This window comes from Colossoma macropomum, unplaced genomic scaffold (genome assembly GCF_904425465.1).
Source record: "Colossoma macropomum unplaced genomic scaffold, Colossoma_macropomum, whole genome shotgun sequence".
In the NCBI taxonomy this organism is placed as follows: Eukaryota; Metazoa; Chordata; class Actinopteri; order Characiformes; family Serrasalmidae; genus Colossoma; species Colossoma macropomum.
Window position 1 is genome coordinate 21,532,040 of NW_023494787.1, and position 20,909 is coordinate 21,552,948.

At 40.0% G+C, this 20,909-nt stretch overlaps 1 protein-coding gene across 1 annotated transcript; it reads right to left on the reverse strand.

Moving 5' to 3' along the window:
* Positions 1 to 79: 79 nt before the first annotated feature.
* Positions 80 to 19,824, reverse strand: galnt12 (UDP-N-acetyl-alpha-D-galactosamine:polypeptide N-acetylgalactosaminyltransferase 12). Its single transcript, XM_036566418.1, has 10 exons — positions 18,527 to 19,824; positions 14,950 to 15,119; positions 11,464 to 11,653; positions 11,191 to 11,376; positions 10,670 to 10,787; positions 9,938 to 10,114; positions 6,622 to 6,753; positions 5,849 to 5,962; positions 4,473 to 4,628; positions 80 to 3,231 (listed from the first exon to the last, which is right to left on the reverse strand). The coding sequence occupies exons 1-10, from the start codon at positions 18,889 to 18,891 to the stop codon at positions 3,094 to 3,096; spliced, it is 1,746 nt and encodes a 581-aa protein (XP_036422311.1). The 5' UTR covers positions 18,892 to 19,824; the 3' UTR covers positions 80 to 3,093.
* Positions 19,825 to 20,909: the final 1,085 nt, after the last annotated feature.

Sequence of the window (20,909 nt, forward strand, 5' to 3'; positions counted from 1 at the left end):
TCCTAGAAAAAAAAAAACACGGGTAAGATGGAAAAAGTATCTCCATACTAGGCCAGACATGACACGGCGCGCACTCCCAAACTGTTACTGAAAGGTTTTATTTTAAATGTTAAGATACAAAATACAAACAAAACCCAGATTCACCTGAAACATGCCCGATTCTTCAAAAGGCCTACTGTCATTTGAATAGTACAAATTACATCAGAAAGCACAATGATTTTAATTACAAGTTACTGGAAATATATAAAAAAGTGTAAATTCTTAATTTACGATGATATGTCAAGGACACTTGGATAACAGCAACAAAGTTACCTGAAGTCACCAGCATTTAGATTTCTTCCCAAAATTCATTCCTTGATTTGTAAATCCCATCTCAATGACATTACTATAATGTAAGAAACAGAGAGTAGACTGTTGAGAATCAGCAGAAGCCTGACATACAGTGGCGTCCAAAAGTCTGAGACCACGTTAAAAATCTCAGACGTTTTTGTTTAAATTTGCAAGTAAACAGAAACAGAAAGTTTTATGATTTTGATTTTCTTCCCCAAAAGTTATGACAAGCAAAATAAAGGAGAAATATTAAAGGCTCTACACTATTTTAGGTCACTACTGAAATTTAAGCAGCTTTTTTTAACGTTGACCATGTTAAGGCCTTTGTACAAAAAGGTTCAGATGACTCTCAGGTGCATTTGATTTACTCATGAGAGGTCTAGCGCAAACTTGTGGAGTCTAATCCAGCTCGAGTGCTCGCTGTCATTAAAGCAAAAAGCAGACAAATACTTCAGAAGAAATTCTGAAATTCATGTAAACACTTCAAAAGACTTCAACTTTTCACTCAAACTGTTATACTGATAGCATCGCTTGTAATGAAAAACTTCGTATTGAAGTAGAAAAGCATGCAATATAGAAGCATTTCCGCTTGTGGTCCAGACTTCTGAAACCCACTGTAATTGCTCCTTTCAGTTAATGCTTCTGCCGCGATATTGCTACACAAATAAAGTGCATATACCAGTGGGTCAAAAACACACCGCAGATATATGAATTATTCATAGCCCTTAGTGAACCAGTTAACAATGGCCAGTACTTTTAAATGAAAATGGGATTTTTAGTACATTTTTTTCTGATGTTACAATACTTCATAGTATGTTTGATAAAAAAGATGTTTTTGCAGAGCTGTATAGCTTTTTCATGTAGTGGATACTGTATACATTTTCCAGTTTGTGGATGACACAAAGTTAATATTTACGAAGCAGAATGGATTTCAATTATTCAGATCATAATTGGTTTCTTGGAGACTCATGAGCATCAGTGGAAACTGTCCACAGGTTTATTTTCTCCTCACCAGTCAATCCATTCTCTGCACTCTAGCATTTTGAGGCTCTGACAGGGGAAGCTCCCCCATCACTGACACAATAGGCTCCAGTGTAAATCCACAGATAATCAATCAGACAACCTCCTGCTTATCTGCAGAAGTTCCATGAACATCTGTGCAGTATTTTGTCAATGTCACATGCTCTCGGCTCAATCAACATTAGGTGAAATGCAGAGAATGAACAGACTCCGTTCTGCTCACCCAAAACCTCATCTGTAAACTCATCCATGTCACAGCAAATGAGAAACACATTTTAACTTCATCAAAGAATGTTAAAAAGCAACGTTTCATCTCTCAGACCACTGAGAAAGATTTGTGTCTTGTGTAACACAAAGTAAGGCACTTACATCAGTGAAAAAAACGATAAATTACATAAAAAATAGTGCAGTTCCTCGCTGCACAAAAAACATCAGTTATTATAGTAATAAACAGTAATAATAAATAATTTAGGACACTGATTTCTGTCTATTAATTTGTTAATGTATGCATTGTGAAAAATTAGCATCAAAGTGAAATGATCTCTCACTCTCAATGACTGAATACTCAGTAACAATCTGAAAGATCTAAAGAGGTTTATGTCCAAACAGTCTACAAAGGTTAATATGATGGAGCGCATGAGAAAGAGAAAGTAAAAAACAATATGATTAATATGATTACCTAGTATCTACAGAAAGTCCCTTCAGCTCTTGATATTTCTTCAAAACATGGTCCCATTTTGAAGCCAACCATTTTCTATGTCCCCATCAGCAGGTGCATGACTATAAGAGGTAGGCTAATGTGTGCTTTTAAATGTCAGCATCATGATTAATCTTGATCCTGAACTTTAAATGCTTCTGCACTGCTAAGACCAGCAATGTGAACTACTGTAATTGGAACGCGGGTCATGTAAATGCTCAGCGTTAGCTGAGGAGAGAACATGGAGGACGTGGCAGAAGGATATGTAGGAGAAAATGGAGGAGTTGGCACCATCAAGTGGTTCATAATGATAACTGCAGCAATGCCACTGTGTATATCACTGTGGCTGTTTATCTCAATAATAAACCAAAAATGCACACCACAGCCTGCTGGGAGTGAGGGGAATGGAGGGGTGGGGAGCGCTCCAGCTGCCCGAAGAGGTAACTTCGATGACGAAGTAAATAGTGAAGGTGAGTTTTAGATATGAGCAAGCAGAGCTCCTTTAAATATACAGACACCAAAGAGCTCACAGTAAAGATGATTAACACAAATGACCAGCTTGTGTTATTCTAAATGCCAGTCTGCATTTTCAGTTACAGCAGTGAAGTCTGGACAAAACTGATGTTTAGAATGTGCTGCGTATGTTTCAGCCAGTAACACTGACTGAAACATACACAGTGGTTCAAAATAATAATCTGAGCTCAAGATCAAAACATGTTTGCACTGAAATGAGTCAAAAACCAGCACTGATTCAGTTCACATATTCAGCTCTTCCGCTATGATAGAATAGTTCTTTAAAAAATTTAGAAAAGTCTGCCCCTCCCTTCCTTACAACTGTCTGCAATTCCAGAACTACACTCATATGAAAAGAGCACCAAATACAGCAGAGTGACTGAAAGGAAGTCATACATACTGGGGCATGTATATGAATGAATATTTGTTGAGTGTGACAGAACTGCCTTTTTGTACAATGCCCTTTCAAACCTGACTCTAGCGCAGCTAAACTGCAGGGAAAGTGCTAGAAGCTTCTGGAAGGTTTCTTTCTGTTACGCTCTCTCCTCGAAGAACCACCGCTGGTACGCTGAGATAGTGCAAGGCCGCAGAGCAGGACCAGGGTTGCCGTTGTCCGTTTTCTCCACAGCTTCGACACACTTCTGAGTTTGGACATGGTACAGAGTGCCATCCTGTTCAAGCAGAAACATCACTGGTTAGGGTCATAAGTTCTTTCAGATATTTCTACTCTGCTTTCTTCTTCTATCAGTCATCTACATTGATCTTCAAGGCACTAATTTATCCTTACTTTAGCCACACATACTACTATTAACAATTTTTATCTGCTGAATCTGCGTTTGCTTCCTTTTTCCTCATTTTCCCAAGTGTGGAAGAATTTTCTTGTGCAAGCTGTCCCTGTGTGCATCTTAAAACATAATAAAATAAGCACAATTAAAAAAAGCATCAAGAGTAATGGCTGAAACCATTATTCAACACTTAGAGACAATTTAATCTGAAGAAATAAACAAGGCTTTTGGAGACAGTTTCTAAGCAAATTCATTTTCTTTAAAGTAACAAACTGAGTTTACTTGATTCTCTATCTCCACTTGACTAAAATACGTAACATTAATGCAGGTATTGCTAAAAGTAAGCAAACGGAAAGGCAAGAATGTGTTAGAATGTATTTTATCCATGCAGAAATTATGTACACATTTGAATCAAGTAAAAATCACTGCATCACTTTTCCAGTGTGCTATTACAGTCTGCTAAAATACTCACAACGTTCTTGTACATCTAAACTACCCCAATATGGCTTTCAAAAAAAATCCAGGACGAGCTGTTTGCAGAGCTACATATTAATATACAGAAAAGCTGTTTGTTGTGTGTTGAAATGAAAGCCCCGCAGGACAGCCGAAGGCTCCTCATTCGTACGCTTATGGAATGAGAGGGCCTAATGTCAGAGCTTTTGGTCTTTCTCTCTGAGAGCACTCCAAGGCCTCAGGCTCACTCAAACACAGGCACCAGCCAAACACAGCGTTGTACCCCCCTCTCCCAGTCCCCAAAGAAAGCCAACACTGGCCCTCCTCATCGCTGCGATGGCCAATGTCCTTGCCTTTCTTTGCTATCCAGACAAAGTCCCTCTCTGCTCGCTCACAGGATCTGAATCATCTCTGTCCTGGGAAAGAGTTTATTCATGAGCCCCAGCACAAGTAAGGCTTCTTTCTATGTTAAGTTTCATAAATTTTATCATCCTGATTGTGTTTAGGAAAGAAGTGTTTTTCCTTTTGATCATTCAACGCACAGCTTCAAACTGCCAAGCGAGCTCATTACCATGAGCATTTTTCCTCAGTTTAAATGAACACAATGTCTGACGAAGCCAGTTCAAACATCACGTGTGTCCATGCAGCCCTCACAACCAATGACAATACCTCACCTCTTTGAGCACAAATTTCTGATCTTCAGGCACTGTCTCTCGGGGTTTTCTGCATAGGCCGATGGTGAGGAAGGTGGAGACTGGGTCAGCCGCGGCACAGCCGGCAGGTTCCCTTGTGTTGTACCGGATCTCGTTGTCTGAGGAGTACTCGAAGAACTGGTACACAGGAAGATAGACAGCAGAGGGGGTGAAATTAAGATATATGATTCAATACAGGGTCTTATTGCATTAAAAGGAACGACTTGGTGTTTCATCTTAAAAAGTAAGTAACCTGGCTGCCTTAAAATTCTGATTTTACTGGACTTCAAATAATGGAAACTTACTAACTCATTGAGATGCTCAATGAATGCAAAATTTTAAAGCAGGCAGGTTAGTTACAAATACAATTTTTTACAGTGTAGTGTTAGGACATATGATAAGAATAATGATGAAGATAATCATGAGTACTTCAAGCTGCAGATATTTGTAACATTATTTTCATGTGTCTTCATAGTTAGATAAAAGTTGTTTGTGCTCATCTATTATGCTATTTATATGCATAAAATCTAAAAAACAGAAATATTTTTGCTGTTTAAAGAATGGATAATGCTTGCATGAAGACATCATATCTTGGTTATTTGGTTATACCTCTTCAATCTATACTAGAATAATGAAATAACAGAGAATTCTGATTTTAAAATTGATATTACTGCTCATCTGATGTTATTGAAATGAAAATGTAACCCTTCAGAATATTGTGATGTTCAGGACGTCACTGCTGTACAGTATGAACAGGTGTGTACTTATACTTGTAACCATATACAACAACAACAACAAAGGGTTAATATCACCATGGAAAAATATACAAACATCCCACGCTAAGCAACCCTAAATGCACCTCCCAACCATGATCTATTTAAAGCACAATCCTGATAGGCTGGTCTTAAAGATAAAAGTAGGTAGTAATATAAAGCCATTCATTTTGATTGCCTAGTGAGACTATATTACAAGCATACATGGTATATTAGTTTGATCCTGTGCGCACAACCATCTTTGGATCTTGCAGCTTGTGAACACCATATCCCCCTGAGAGGGAGGAGCTGTTGGAGTCATACTGCAATGCCAGGCAACCAGGCAGCTAGAGTCACTAATAACAGGACTGCTTAGATTTACAATGCTATTTTTAATGGAGCATGTTATTAATGCACTATATTACTGTTATCTTAAAGCTGTTGAGGGCATTGAGGGCAGTGCATTTCCTAGATGAGACATAATTCACTTTGATTGGAACAGGTTATGGGGAGAGAATGAGTTACAGTGGTCAGCTGTACATTAGGGAACTTTATAAAGAGCGAAACTGCTCATACTGCTATAAAGTTTCAGAAGGAGTTTCCTACCTGGTTTTGGCCCATGCCATGACACGGATACAGAATGATTCTGTGGCCCGCCACATTATGCTCATCAGGTGGATTGTAGTCAAAGCAATAGTTGGTCATCCCTCGATTCTTTAACTGCAATTAATAAGAGAATAAGGAGCAATGCTCATCAGTGTTTCCCACTCTTAGGTTTTACTTGGACACCCCCCTAAAGTATATTGAGGGTCAACCAAGTATATTTCATCCTATTTTAACAAATTCCAAAGAGTAAATATTTAAAATTTTTATGAATAAACAATGGCATATAGTGTCACTGATCACTTTTTTCCCCCGTGGTCATTTTCATGAGCTAAACCATCACTTTAGCCAAGTCCATAAGGTGCTTCACAATAAAAACACATACTCAAATAAGCAAAAAAACGCTCTCATGAGTTCAGATATCCATATATTCAAATAGCCTCCGTCAACCCCTCACGGTACTCCTCCAAGGAGGAAACACTGTTAAGAGAAGTAGGACTAGACAACATGGACAAAATACTAGTATCATTATACTGCTACACAGCGCAACTGTGATACTCCTTTCAATTTATTAAAAATGCACTGTTATACACACAAACACGCATTTAGAACCATAATTCTTACAGCCTGGAGGAAAAACTGTGATTAGTTAAAGGTCTCATTTGCATACTGAACCTTCTGCAATACCAGTATTACCAAGGCCATTAATAATTAACCAACAATACATTGCACAGCTCTGAATAGTGTACTTGGAAAGCTCTACTTGGCGTCCTCACCATTCCAAACCTGCCAGGCTGATCCTCTGGGACATGGATGTCAGGATAGACGTTCTCCAGGTACCACTTGAAGTCCTTACAGTTTAGACGCATCCTCAGTTTCCGTCTGTCCGTCACATCACCATACGCCTCCTGGATACAAGAATGGATTGATACTGCACTAGGTTTCAAACAAAAAGCTCTTTAGTATCAGAACCATTTGTTCTCATACCTTCCTTCCTTTATGTAGATCAGGTGAACTATTACACATATAGGTTCTGTAATAAGTGGCTGTAAGCCGAGGAACAAACATATTCGAGGCTCTGTCCTTTATAGATGCCATTTACACTTTTAAAAAGCAATAAACCTGTACTGCGAACATGACACCAGTACCACATATTGAACACTGGAACTCCTATACACTCCAGTTAAGAGTGAGCTATGACAGATATTTCAGATAGATGACAGTACAATATTAATGTAAAGGTTCCCACGGGGCATTCCTGGTCTCTCAGCCATCATTTAGACACAAGCATGTCATAAAGAGAACACTGGGTGGCATTTTGAAGAACCTAAAATTAAGCTTTACTGCCTCATATTTTTTTTTTACTAACATCATAAGACCGCCCGGAAAAAAAGAACTGCTCATAATGACACAGTAGAACCACTGCAGAGGTTATTGACCCACAGCAAGTACACCAATAAAAATAAGCTGAGGCTATCCATCAGCATCAGCACTCCCCTTCAAAATAGCTGAACCCAGCATCATCTATTCTACTGTTTCCACAAAAAACCCACACAAATATTCACTCGTCAGGGGAAAAAACACCATCCTGTTATTCTAACAACCAGGAATTTCAGCACGAAAACTCAACTGACATATATAGTCACCCACACACTGCCACCTCACATTTCAAAGATGAATGTGTGCTGCAGCCTCACCCTTTAAGCAATCCATGCACAACCTGATATGCGGCTTGAGGCGTGGGGCTTGTTTGTGTGTGAATGGCTGCGGTCGGCCCACATTCCTGCCATCTTAGATGCTGGGTACTGCTGAGCTATGGCCCACAGAGGAGCAGTGCAGACGCACTTATTTGCGAGCAACATCTGGTGGAGGCAGAGCCCTGTCGGAGCCATTTAGCAGCACTGTGCAAAGATAGATGACAGTGGCCATGGCCGCTTTAAATGAGCTACTGCTTCTTCTACTGACGAGGTGATGATTCATCAGATTCCTGCATCGGCCAAAGGAACAGTTGGGTGCCCAAGTATTATAAAAGCGTAGGGAAATAACTTAAAACTGAGATTACGCTTACTTTTCCAGATATGAGTGAAACATATGAACTTTACACTCAATCAAGTGGTCAAAATCAGACTGACTAGGCTAGCTGATGACAGAGATCCATCACTGAGCATCACTTTGTTGATCTTTTACGCCAGACTGACACAATCCACAGAGATTTAGGCCATTAATAAAATATGGTTTGAGTCTCTGAGAGTGAAAGAGAATGAGATCCTTTTACAAAACTGCCTGGAGAAGGACAAGACTTAGTCACACTCGATCCACCCTGGCAGCGCTGGTGTTTGCCTGTGGTACAAATCCAGAAGAAGAAAGAGGCTTATCAGCTCTGATCGCACAAGATCGATTTCTACCTGGCACTGCCAACCTGGCACAATCTCCCTAACGGAGAGACATGAGAGGTACCCGATCCATGCTAAGAGTGTCTCTTCCCTTAAGTACCAGCCCCGGAGGGGCACCGGGTGCTGGCTCCTCAAGGGCAAGTGGAAGACATACAAACAACCCGAGAGAGAATCTACTTCTCAATGTTGTAATCTTACACCTAGCAAACAGGGTGTCACCTTGGGACAGAACTCAACTGAGTGCTGTCTGTCACTCAGTAGGTTCATGCTTACAGCTTGTGTGCATAAGTAAGCATGCATGTGTATCTTATTTCTCAAAGGCCTCATAATCAATCAAGGTCTGCTTTATGCTGCCGTTAACCTGTCATTCAGATGACAGTGATAAACATGCCTCATGAAACAGGAAGACAAACAAACGAACATGATAGTCATGGTAAACACAAATTAAAGAGGTTCAGGCCAAAAAGCTATTTTCTCCTTTTTCCCCCAAACACTGTCAATCAACTAAGACATGTTTGGTGTCTGAAGTCTGCTTCTTTAGTTTTACAGTGGATAAAATTATGTTTGCTACTACAACTTGTAGCTATACAATGTATGTCTGTCCATTTTTATAGATAAGTGCATAGTACAGTATGTCAGAAACCATATATGCAAGTCTATTTCAGAACATTTAAAAAAAACGGAAAAGAGTGTGATGATTTTAGGCTTCAGTATTCTCAATGCTAATTGCTGGCCACAGACATCCGTTACCTGTTAGTTCGGACAAAAAAATTCATGAGCAAGTTCAGAAACCAGTCTCCTGTGGTGGGGCCAGCAGCATCGTATGTAGGAGAACATTTTTGTGATTTTAACATGAAAATTCTGGTGCATTCTTATGCACAATGATACTGAAATACAGGGTAATTGCTGTGGAATTATTTAGCTAATTGATTTCAAAAACTATGCAAACAAGTCATGTCCAAAAACAGAACTTTTTTTTTCCAAGACGTATTTGTTAAAAATCTGTAGCTTACTGTACCAAAAGGTATTTGACAGACATCTTCTTCTAAGATCCCACATCTATTATAAATAGGAGCCACTTTGCCCATCATTTGTGTTCTGCTGGATACATGTAGTGCTTGGCCCCGATGATCGCTATTTGAGATTTTATTTTGTCAATGGCCTCTAAGCTCTCGTAGTGGTTACGAAGTTGTACAGTAATCAACTAAATCAATTTCAGACAGAAACAAAGTGGTAAATGATTGTCTTGGTCACTGACAATGATCATTTTCACATATTGACCTTTTCTGCCCACTGTCTGAAAGCCACTGGAAAGAAATTAGAATACACAAAAATGAAATCAGCTTCTCTGATCAGGGAACAAGGCTCTTTCACTTTCCATTAACGCTGGCTTAGTTTTCATTGGCCATGAAAATATACTATATCTGTAGTTTAGATGAATATTGATTGTGAACAGCTGCTGTGCTCTCCTCTGGAAGAGAGGAGAGATTCTCCCTCAGAATTCTCTGCTGGCAGTAGATCTCCCCTCCTTCCACAATTAAAAACTCATCAAATCTACATGGTTCACGTGAACGGAAAATTCTTTCATTCAAAATGGCCAAACATGTCTTGGCAGGCCACTGCATTTGGGGTAAGAGGAAAATTGTATAAATTTGACCAGCTCAATCTCATACAGTCCAGTGTTTACCAGCGTTCATACCAGGCGTGCATGGGGGTTGCGGTGGTAGTACAGTTCCTTGTAACCATCCATCCAGACCTCTGCTGCCCGTACACTATTGGCGAGAGCCTTGCTGCGCGAGTAGGGAGCCTTCTTAGGAAAGACGTGACCCACATGAGAGCAGGGGTGGATCTCCAAACTTCCTCCACATTGCCAGATCTGTGGAAAAGCAAGACCACAAGAAACAAATTAGCCTAATGCAGTTAGGACTCATACAATAAGCAAGTCTGTCTGTGCTGATGAATGGACTGAACAGCTATCTGCTCCGTTTCTCATTGGAAACAAGGTGTTCTATGTCATAAATCCGTAGAAGCGGTTTCCTTTCTGTCACAACACTCAGAACATAATTCTGCTATTGCTTGGCAAGTGTCAATGTAAATGACAGACTTCTTAGAGTTGTGTTTGCTGGAGTTAGTAATTAAAGGACTGAGGTGAACAAGCACAACACAAACATTTCAATTGGGTGAACAAATACACCACAGGCACTGGAGGTTTAGTTAATCACAGAGATGGCTGCCAAAGACAGTCTGACTGATGGTGTAAACAACACAGGCTAACCTACAGAGCTTGGGTAAATAATCATATTTACTTCACACTAACACAGTGAAAATAAGTCACATATTACCATTGCAGCAGCACGGAGAAATGTGAAACGGTGAATAATAGAGAGCTCCACACACAAAAAAGCACTCATACGAGCACATATATACTCACTCTGAAAGAAAACTCAAGGTTCTCTCCTCCCCAAACCTCCATTCCTGTGTCGTACGTGCCCAGGTAATGGAAATACTTCTTGCTGACTGCAAATAGGCCACCAGCCATGGTCGGAGATCTGAAAGAAAATAGGATAAAACAGAAGGTACATAACTTTCTATTTATCCCTGTTCCAAAGCTGCAATTCTTCTGAATGATTTCTCTTCTTTCTAGATATTCTGTAGTAATTCCTTTAAGAAATACACAGAAATGCTGTTCCTCTTTGAAAGTGAAGGTGATTTAAAGTAACCTGCAAGGTAGCTTCAGTCAACATTTCAATATATTCTGAGTTATCAGTGTAATACTCCAAGCCCAACAAAACTTCAATAGACCCAAAAAGCACACCTATATAACAAAACTCATTTTTACAGTTTGACCCTGCAGTGTAAATAGTGACTGTACTGACTAATGTTTTTTTAAGATATCAGCTAACAGCCATATAATAGAGCTAACCCCACCCTGACCCACAAAGAGCAACGTACCTGATGACATCGGTAGGGGAGTGCCTTCGTTTTTGCTCGTATTCAGGAACAGTGTGCCAAGTGAAAACCAGGCGCCAGTCAAAGCCCCCAATCTGAGGTTCTCCTGGGTTCCCTAAGTACTGGAAAGTGTTCCAGTCAATTACGTCTATTACTGGGCATACAACGGCAGAGGGTTCCTCCTTTATTCTGCAGGTAAGAGATACAGGAATCTGGGGTTACCACAAGCGCTGAAAGGATAAATCAAATAATGAAAGAATGCTGAGGTGCTCTGACCTATGAAGCAGGGGCTCCAGCCAGCCCTCATGACATTCACAGTGACAGTCGAGGAAAGTCAGCACTTCGCCCGTGGCGCTGGAGGCACCCAAGAGCCGAGCTCTGACCAGCCCCTCTCTCTTCCTGGCTCGGATCAAACGAACTTTCCTCAGGCTGGCTATGTAGTCCTCCAGAGGCTGCTTCAAATGTTCTAAAGGAGTATGTTCCAAAATTATCACACCGGTGCAAGTTTCCCTGCTTTTAAAACACATATATGTATATTTGTGTAGAAACTGCATTTAATAAATGTTTTGTCTATAATTATAAAATAGTCTCTGACTGGATATGACTTTTTTAAGCTTTATAAACAGAAATATAACTAACCTCCCCTTTAAGTGAAAAAAAATAATAATTTGAGATAATCTACATGCTGCGTGCTGATTCAAAATTGTTTATAAACAAGCATTGATGGTGTTTCTTTTGAAAACTGTATTTTTTTATTTAATACTTAAGTTTTCTAACAGTGTTCTAAAACGTAAAGTAACTGTATTCTGAATATTCTGCCTTAAAAACATACTTCTGTATTTCTGTATTGTGAATATGTATTCTGAATATATATTCCCGATACTTGTATTCTGTTACACCCCAACCTGTACTGGCAACCCTGGTAAACATGAGTAAAAAGGGTTAGATGAAATTCACCTTTTGGTGAATTTGCTTAATCTCACACTAAAATATCCAATCCTCAATTTAAGCAAATTTATTCTGAGAAAAAAAATATTTTTAACAAAACCATGTGTCACAATTATTGGCACCCTGCATTTAATACTGTGTACAACCTCCCTGTGCCAATAAAAGAGCACTTGGTCTTCTTCTATAACATCTTATAAGGTTGGAGAATACAGAGCAGGGATCTTAAGACCCTTCCTCTTTACAGAATCTCCCCCAGGTCCTCTCTTGTACACTCTCTTCTTTAGCTCCCCCCACAGGTTCTCTAAGGGGTTCAGATCAGGGGACGGAGATGGCCATGGCACAAGCTTGATTTTGTGTTCAGTAAACCATTTTTGTGTTGATCTGGCCCTGTGTTTTAGATCATTGTCCCTCTGGAAGATCCAATGACAACCCATTTTTAGTTTCTTGGCAGGGGGCAGACAGATTTTGACTTAAAATGTTCTGCTATTTCATTGGAGTCCATGATGCCATGTACCCTGATGAGGTTCCCAGGGCTTTTGGAGGAAAAACATCACAAACATTACCACAACATCACAGACCCTGCACTGTACTTAACAGTGGGCATCAGGTTCTTTTCTGTGTAGGCATCCTTTGTTTTATGCCAAACTCATCTTGAGTGTTTGTTGCCAAAAAGCTCAATGTTCGTTTCATCTGACCATGGTACATGGTTCCAGTCAAAGTCCCAGTAGAGTACAGCAAACACCAGGCGCTTATATTTGTGGTTACATGACAAAAAAAGGCTTTTTCCTGACATGCCTTCCAAATAACCTGTTGGTATGGAGGTGGCGTCTGATGGTAGTTTTGGAGACTTGGTGACCCCATGATGCTACGTTTTTCTGTACTGGCCCTGGGGGATTTGTTTTACCCCCTTACCAACCTCCTCTCTGTGTAGGGGAACCTTTTAAATTACTGCCCTAACTGTAGATATAGGCATTTTCAGGTGAGTATCAATTTTTTTTTTATAGCCATTCCCTGACCTATGAAGGTCAACACACATTTCCCTTACTTGAATTGTGTGCTCTCTTGTTTTTCCCCTATGTTAAAAAATGACTAAAGAAACTTGACTGTAACTCATGTATACAGGGTGATTCAAAAGAATTAATCCAATTTCAAAGCACTATATTTTGTACAACCGTGAGGCACCTAGGAACCAATCACATACCAATTGAAGGAGTGGGTCATAGAGTTTCTGACTGTCAGTATGGCAGTGAACCTCCAACAGCTCGGAGCATTCGTCGTTGCTACCAACAGTTTCAAGAAAAGGTCACCAGCATCATCAGATCTCACACTGTGTGACTTTTTTTTGTGGCGGTATGTTAAGGATTCTGTTTATGTGCCACTCCCAACAACACTGGATAATCTCCAAAATCGCACTGAAAGAGCCATGAGGACAGTGACATGCAACATGCTCAATCATATGGGATGAATTTGACTGTGGTGTTGATGTTGTCTGTACAGCTGGAGGAGCTTCATATTGCGCGTTTGTAAAATTACATAATAAACTTTATGCTCACTTAAACCATTTACAATTTACTGCATTGTTCTATAATGATTTACAAGTAAAATAAATCATTTTGAAATCAAATGAATCTTTTTGAATCACCCTGTATATCCCAGTAAAACAGGATGTCATGGATTACTGCTTGAAAGCTCCTGACACTTTGATCAACTTAAAAAAGTAAAATACAAATGGAAAAAATGCTTCAGTTACATCGTATTTCTAAGAATTTCTAAGGGTTTCAATAATAGTATCACATGTGGTTTTGTTAAAAATAATTATTCCTTAGTGAAATTTTTTCTCAGAATAAATTTATTTCAAGTAAAGGTTGGATTTTCTCATTTTTTCAGTTTCTAATGATAAGCTAACTCACCAAAAGGTGAACCCTCTTAACTCATCTTTACCAGGGGTGCAAATAATTGTGGACGGGCCCGTAAATACACAAATATATTATAACTTCAGCTTTTTTCTTAGTGATGCAGATTTGTTGTGACAGGAGCAATTACTGCTTCAAACATTTTACACACAACAATTGGAGTGAGAATAATAATCATATTTAAAGTATTTTACAGGCTAGTGGTTCAGGAGAGAGTTGTTTTTGAGCTGTGGAGGTGAGTAATTGGCCGTTTAGTCAAATGGTTTAATTTACTTGCTCTGATCAAGGGAGAGCACGGTTTCAGTGCTGGAAACCACTTTTTGGTTCCAACACTAGATTCTGACAGTCACTATCAAGTAATCTGACCCATTCTGCCACTGCAGCATGTACTGAGCCAATCAACATAAAAATATGATTCACCCTGCAGCAAAGATGTTTTACTTCTAAATTTGAGTTTATTTACACAAACAACATGTAACTTGATATTTTATGTCACCAAAACTTCTACTAGATTCAATCTTTTTTACTACTGAGGTGGAGTTTACTATGAACCCTGTAAAGCAGGACTTCTCAACTTAGTCCTGAAGTTCCCAGAGTCATTTCATTCCCAGTAAAGGTGAGAAACACTATCCCTTGGTTGCTGAGATCAGTTGAGTTGGGAGCTGGATCAGTATGGGTAAACATCCTGGGTTGAGAACCTAGGCTATAAGGAGATTATAACAGCTAATACAGACATAATAAGCACTAAGTAGAAAGCTGATGGTGGTGAAGATGGGTCATATTTTTACTGTGCCACTTCCTTTGCTGGTTTTTGCATGTCAACAAGTATTCTGAGCAGAAACAAACAGGGATGAAGTGTAAATAGTTTCATAATTTCTATAGGGAAAAGTCCAGTCCAAACCTCTGTCGCTGTAGTCATCCACCAGAATCACCTCTGTAAGCAGTAGGTCAGGTGACGTCTCTAGTACACTGTGCACTGTGCGTAGTAGAGTGGACCAGGCCTCGTTGTAGAAGGCAATCACCACTGAGGTGGAGGGCAAGCTCCGGTAATCATATTTCAGATTTTTGCATCTGTGGATAAAAAGAGTGCAGGCATGACATGAAAACTCTGACTAGACACAGATCATCATTACTTCTCACACACTGATACAGGCATCTCCATACTGCAAGTTGTTGGAGTTTGACAATACTAAGGTTTTCCTGGCTCAAAATGAGGCATGTACCCTGACCTCAACTGACTCGAGTGAACATTTTTACCATAAATGTAATTATTATTATTTAAAACAACTATTATTGTTTTTTAAAACAACTATTTAATATTAATTTCTTGTAACTTACAAAGTAAAGCTTTTGTGGAAGTGCTACCCAGGACCGTAACTAGGAAAAAAACTTAGTGAGGTCCATTTTGCAGAAAAAGGAACTTACATCACAGTGCCTAACTAACTGACAAACATGTGTATTACACAAGCTGTAAGTTTCTCCTTTAGATTGTTTAACCAAATCATTGCTCCTTTTTAACTGTCCATAATTATGTACTTTTTCCTTTCGTTTATTCTTTTCCCATCCCTCCAATCTTCTATAAAACTGCTACTACTGTTCCATAAACTCACTACCCTGTTAACTTTTACTGAATTAATCATTTAACTATCATTTAATTTTAAACTGAAAATACAAGTTGAAACCTATATATGCTAAACCAGTTGATAGTTACATTAACTATATTTCACTTATCTCTCTGACTCTCTTTTGCATACACTAAAAATACTTCATAAAAGTCACTACCAAACCCCAGCTAACAGGAAGGAAGATACAGAAGATAACCAGACATAATACAGCCAAATATACCTCTTTAATATAGTAGAGAGGTATATTTGGTACAGGTACAGTAAAGGCTAATATAGCCAACTACAGAGCCTGTAGCCTAAACTGAGCAGGTAGTGGAACTAGACTGAAGCGTGCTGATTACGTGCAACATTACTAGTGGTCCAAATAAAAAACAAGTTATAGGCTTCACATTTTACAATCATAATTTGTTAATTTCCCCTATAGAACCTCTCACATTTTATCGCAGCAATGTAGTACGCTAGCCTACAGTATAGGTGCTGCATTACGGTAACATTACATCTTAAGAAGTCAAAGTTGCTCTGTGTAGCATTAGCATGACATCTAGTACAGAGATAAACACAGCGAGCAGTTCAGTCTGTGACCAAAGCACAGCTGCTCCGAGGTCAGCTGAGAACCATTCACTGCTGATTCGGTTGTCTCTTCGCTCTTTCCATGTTGAATGTCATTAAACCCATCATTAACTCCCGAGGATCTCTGTGTTCTCATGCTAGTTGCTAGTTAAGGCCATATACAGTCTATAAATGTAACACTTGTTATAAAATAGCGTTTTCCGCGAAGACACCCATCAGAGTTTAGTCGAGAGATGGAGGCAGCACAAAATTTGACATTGGCGGCTGCATCGTAATTCCCTGTGCAAGAAAAAACCTGCAATTTATACACTACACTCTTAGCAAAAAGGGATCTACATAGTACCAAAAAAGTTATATAAACACTTTTGGTGCTATAAAGAACTACAGGTGGCAAAAATAAAAGATTACAATGCATCAAGAAATTTTCACAATACATGATATGTTATGATATTTATTTGTTCCGACCTCTGATCAGTTGGAACAGAGAAAAAAGAACCAGCAGTGCTACATTTTAAAAAATACTGTAAACACGAGGATTTTATTCAATATTTTGCATATTGTATTACAATACATCCTGTTGAAACAATACTAATTTTGCTCCCTTTATAATGAAACATGCAGTTAGTCTGTGTTCCATAAGCACTGATAATATCCACGACACGTTCAGAAAAGCATATCGTACTGTATTGTGACATGATTTATCATGTTAACTATATATTGTCACACTGCCAAGTGCTATATAGAACCATTCTTTAAACATGTTCTTTAAAGAACCATATTCCACAGGTTTTCAAATCATAGAGAAGAACCATTAACGCATTCATGTGGTTCTTTGAGTTGTCATGGTTCTATACATAACCAATGCCTTCACTAAAGAACCCTGGAAAAAAACTTTCAAATTGTATATTGTGCAGCCCAACTTTATACTAAAACTGTTAAAGTCTCTCCACAGCCTTTTAGAATTTAAACAGCGTTTCAAGTGATTTCAACCAACTCTCCATGAACATAGCACCAATACACACTCACAGAGCACATTATTAGGAAAACCTCCTTTTTTCTACACTCACTGTCCATTTCATCAGCTCCACTTACCAAATAGATGCACTTTGTAGTTCTACAATTACAGACTGTAGTCCATCTGTTTCTCTGTATACTTTGTGAGCCCCCTTTCACTCTGTTCTTCAGTGGTCATGACACCCACAGGACCACCTCAGAGCAGGTATCATTCTTAGCACTGCAGTGACACCGACGTGGTGGTGGTGTGTTAGTGTGTGTTGCACTAGTACAAGTGGATCAGACACAGCGGTGCTGCTGGACTTTTTAAACACCGTCCACTCTATTAGACACATCTGCCTTACTGATCCACCTTGTAGATGTAAAGCCAGAGACAGTAGCTCATCTGCAGCTGCACAGTTTGGGTTGGTCATCCTCTAGTCCTTCATCAGTGGTCACAGGACGCTGTTGGCTGGATACTTTTGGTTGGTGGACTATTCTCAGTCCAGCAGTGACATTGAGGTGTGTTTGATCTACTCGTACCAGCGCAACACACACTAACACACCAATATGTCAGTGTCACTGCAGCGCTGAGAATGATCCACCACCCAAATAGTACCTGCTCTGTGGTGGTCCTGACCACTGAAGAACAGCGTAAAAGGGGGCTAACAAAGTATGGAGAGAATCAGATGAACTACAGTCTGTAATTGTAGAACTACAAAGTGCTCCTATATAGTAAGTGGAACTGATAAAATGGACAATGAGTGTAGAAACAAGGAGGTGTTCCTGATAAAGTGTTCCACGACTGTAGAACCAGGTAGATTTCTTTTCTTTACAGTTAGTTATCTACTGTTTTGCATGTTCTGCCAGCCACAGTGAAACTACAAATGTTTGCTTGGTCGGAAGGAAGAGTCAGTTAAGCAACTTCTTGTTAACTAACATTGCTTAACAACCTTTACCTTACACTTGTCAATATTTACATTATTCCACAGAACTATCACTAAGAGCAGTGCAAACTGGGCAACGGCCCCTTCTTATCTTTAGGACAGGTGTCAGACGCCTGAACAAGGCCAGGCCTCCTTTCAGTCTCCTCTGACGCTCTGGAAGCTGTTTGACAGGCTTTTAAAAGTGCCAAAGTGCACACTGTAAGGGAGTAAAAAAACAGCCACGGTGACCATTTTATGGACCGACAAAGGCAACAACCTAAAATACGAATGAACCTCTACTTCATATCAGCCTTTCACTCCCAATACCTGCACAAACACAGAGAAGACAGAGAGGTGAACTTACAGCGGGTTCCATCTCTCAGGCAGCCTGCGGTGCAGAGAGATTCTGTCGCTAACGTACGTGTTTATCTGGTGTTTTTTAATGCTCTCCTCCTCTTTTATCTTCTCCTCTCCCGTCAGGTCTAGTTTAACGGCTCTGCCCATCTCTCCCAGCGCATTTAAATCTAACGGAGGCTTCTCGTAGACGGGTCTCTTCAGAGACTCAGGGTCCTCCACGTCGATGCTGCCGTCGTCTGACACCCCTCGTCGGTTTGCTCGACTGACCTCGCCTGAAGGGCTGTTTCTGTGAAATACGAAGTACACAAACACCGAGGCTCCGAGAATGCAGAGCAGTAACTTTGAGCGGCTCCTTCGCCCCCTTAATGCCATAGTGCCTCTCTCCTCTCCTCCTCCTCTCCTGCCGGCTCCAAGAGAGCGAGCGGCCCACTTACTTTCAGCCCGAGCTGCCCGAGTTCAACTCCATGAGAAGTTCAGAAGTTCGCCCACTTCCAGAGACAGAGCTGCTCACATGAAACAGGAATGAAGTGCGAGTAGAAACGGTGCCAACTAACCCGGAATTTACAGCCTGAGTGACAAACTGAAAACGGGCTGAGGGCTCATCATCATCATCTCCGCGTAGACAGACAGACAGACAGACAGACGGACAGCGGCTCGGAGCTGGAACTGAGGAACTGAGGGCGAAGCGTTGATCAGGGCGCAGTGCAGTTCAGGCAGGAGGAGGATTTACCCGATTAGATTAGCTAACTGCTACAGCTAGATTAGGCTAGCACCGAAGGAGAAAGAAATCCAGGTCAAATCACAGAGTCTTCTCTGGGTTTTACACAGCAAGAAGTGCTAATCCAAATCCATTTAGCGCCCGCCCGTGCCCGGCCATCTTCCTGCCATGGTGAAGGAGAAACTTAAGTGAACGAGTGAGCGCTTCCCACCTGGGAAACTGGGCTCCTAGTAACGCTAGACACGGAAAAGTGTCTGACTAAAAGTGTTCAGATTGGTCTCCAGGAAGCTGAAGGGAGGAGAGCGTAGGAGGGAGCCTCTCTAACTACACTCAAACCAATTTCATGACAAAGTAAACCAGCGAAACTCGACGAAAAGTCTTTTCTCGTGTTTCCAACTTCGAGTCGCCGTTTCCGACGCAGCGGACGTTTACGACAAAACGTAGCTACGTAGTTCAGAAAAGTAGCGTTGCTGCTTAAGTAAGTTCAGACACAGCGCGCTAACTGCTTCCGGGAGGAGTAGCTAGCAAAAAAGTTAAAACACCGTCCAGACTTGAGCGTCTAAAAATGGGCTACGTCCCAAACACCCTCCATTTATACGTCTAGTGCACTATTTGGGTGCAGAAGTCATTACTTCATGACCTAAGTAGTGCACTATATTAGGGAGTAGGGAGACATTTGAGATTGAGCCGCGGTTCAAGTGAGGGACAGTCATGTGAGAGTATTACTGAGCCATGTGTTACACACCCAGACACAACAAGAGCCTTTTGTCAAGTCAGCAAAATGTCTTCAAAAATTCTTTATTTTTGGCTGTGTCAATAAGCAGCCCAAGATTAAATAATTTCAAGAGTAGTGACCGTAGTCAATGTTAAAGCGCTCATGCCACTTTTTTGTCTCTCTGAGGTCCACTCATGACATTTGTGTGGTTTTATGTACCAAAAATAGCCATAATTCATTTTACATGATCATTTTTCATCTTCTGTTTACCTTTTAGGGTTGTGTTACTGTGTCTTTAAAACTGATATATGTAAATATAAATGTTTTGATTGACTGCCCTGAACCGTACCTCATTCAAACAGCAGTCTGGGCTGAAACAGGCCAACTTCAACATAACTGGGCGGAGCTAAATTGCTGTAAACAGAATATAATATATATATATATATATATATATATGGATAATGTAATATTAATAATAATACTCTAGTTTTCATGACATCACAAAAACAACTGGACTGTTTTTGCAGCTTAGTGTACTGTATGTATGGGGAAGTGAGCAGTATATTTTGAAATTTTAACAATATTTGCTTCATTTTAATTCAGATTAATTCATTTTTCCATAAAATAGACCCTTTTAGGTGTTTTCCCATGGCAAAGGAACTGAGCATATTATATTAGCCTTAGCAAAATAACACTATTCCTCCTCTAGTTCTTCTCTGAACTATTATGGCTTGTGAGGATGACTTGAGTATGTATTAAAATGTGAGCTGATATGTGCGGAACAAAATACATGTTTATCCAAATTAAAATCCTCAATAATTGATGAATCTAACGGAGATGAAATGGTAATCTGAGCGCCACACACTTTGATTGAGTACTCTTATTGTAAAGGCGACAAAAGGTGTTGTAATAATCTATGGTACACTGCATGCCATTTTGTAGTCTTTTAAAACCATC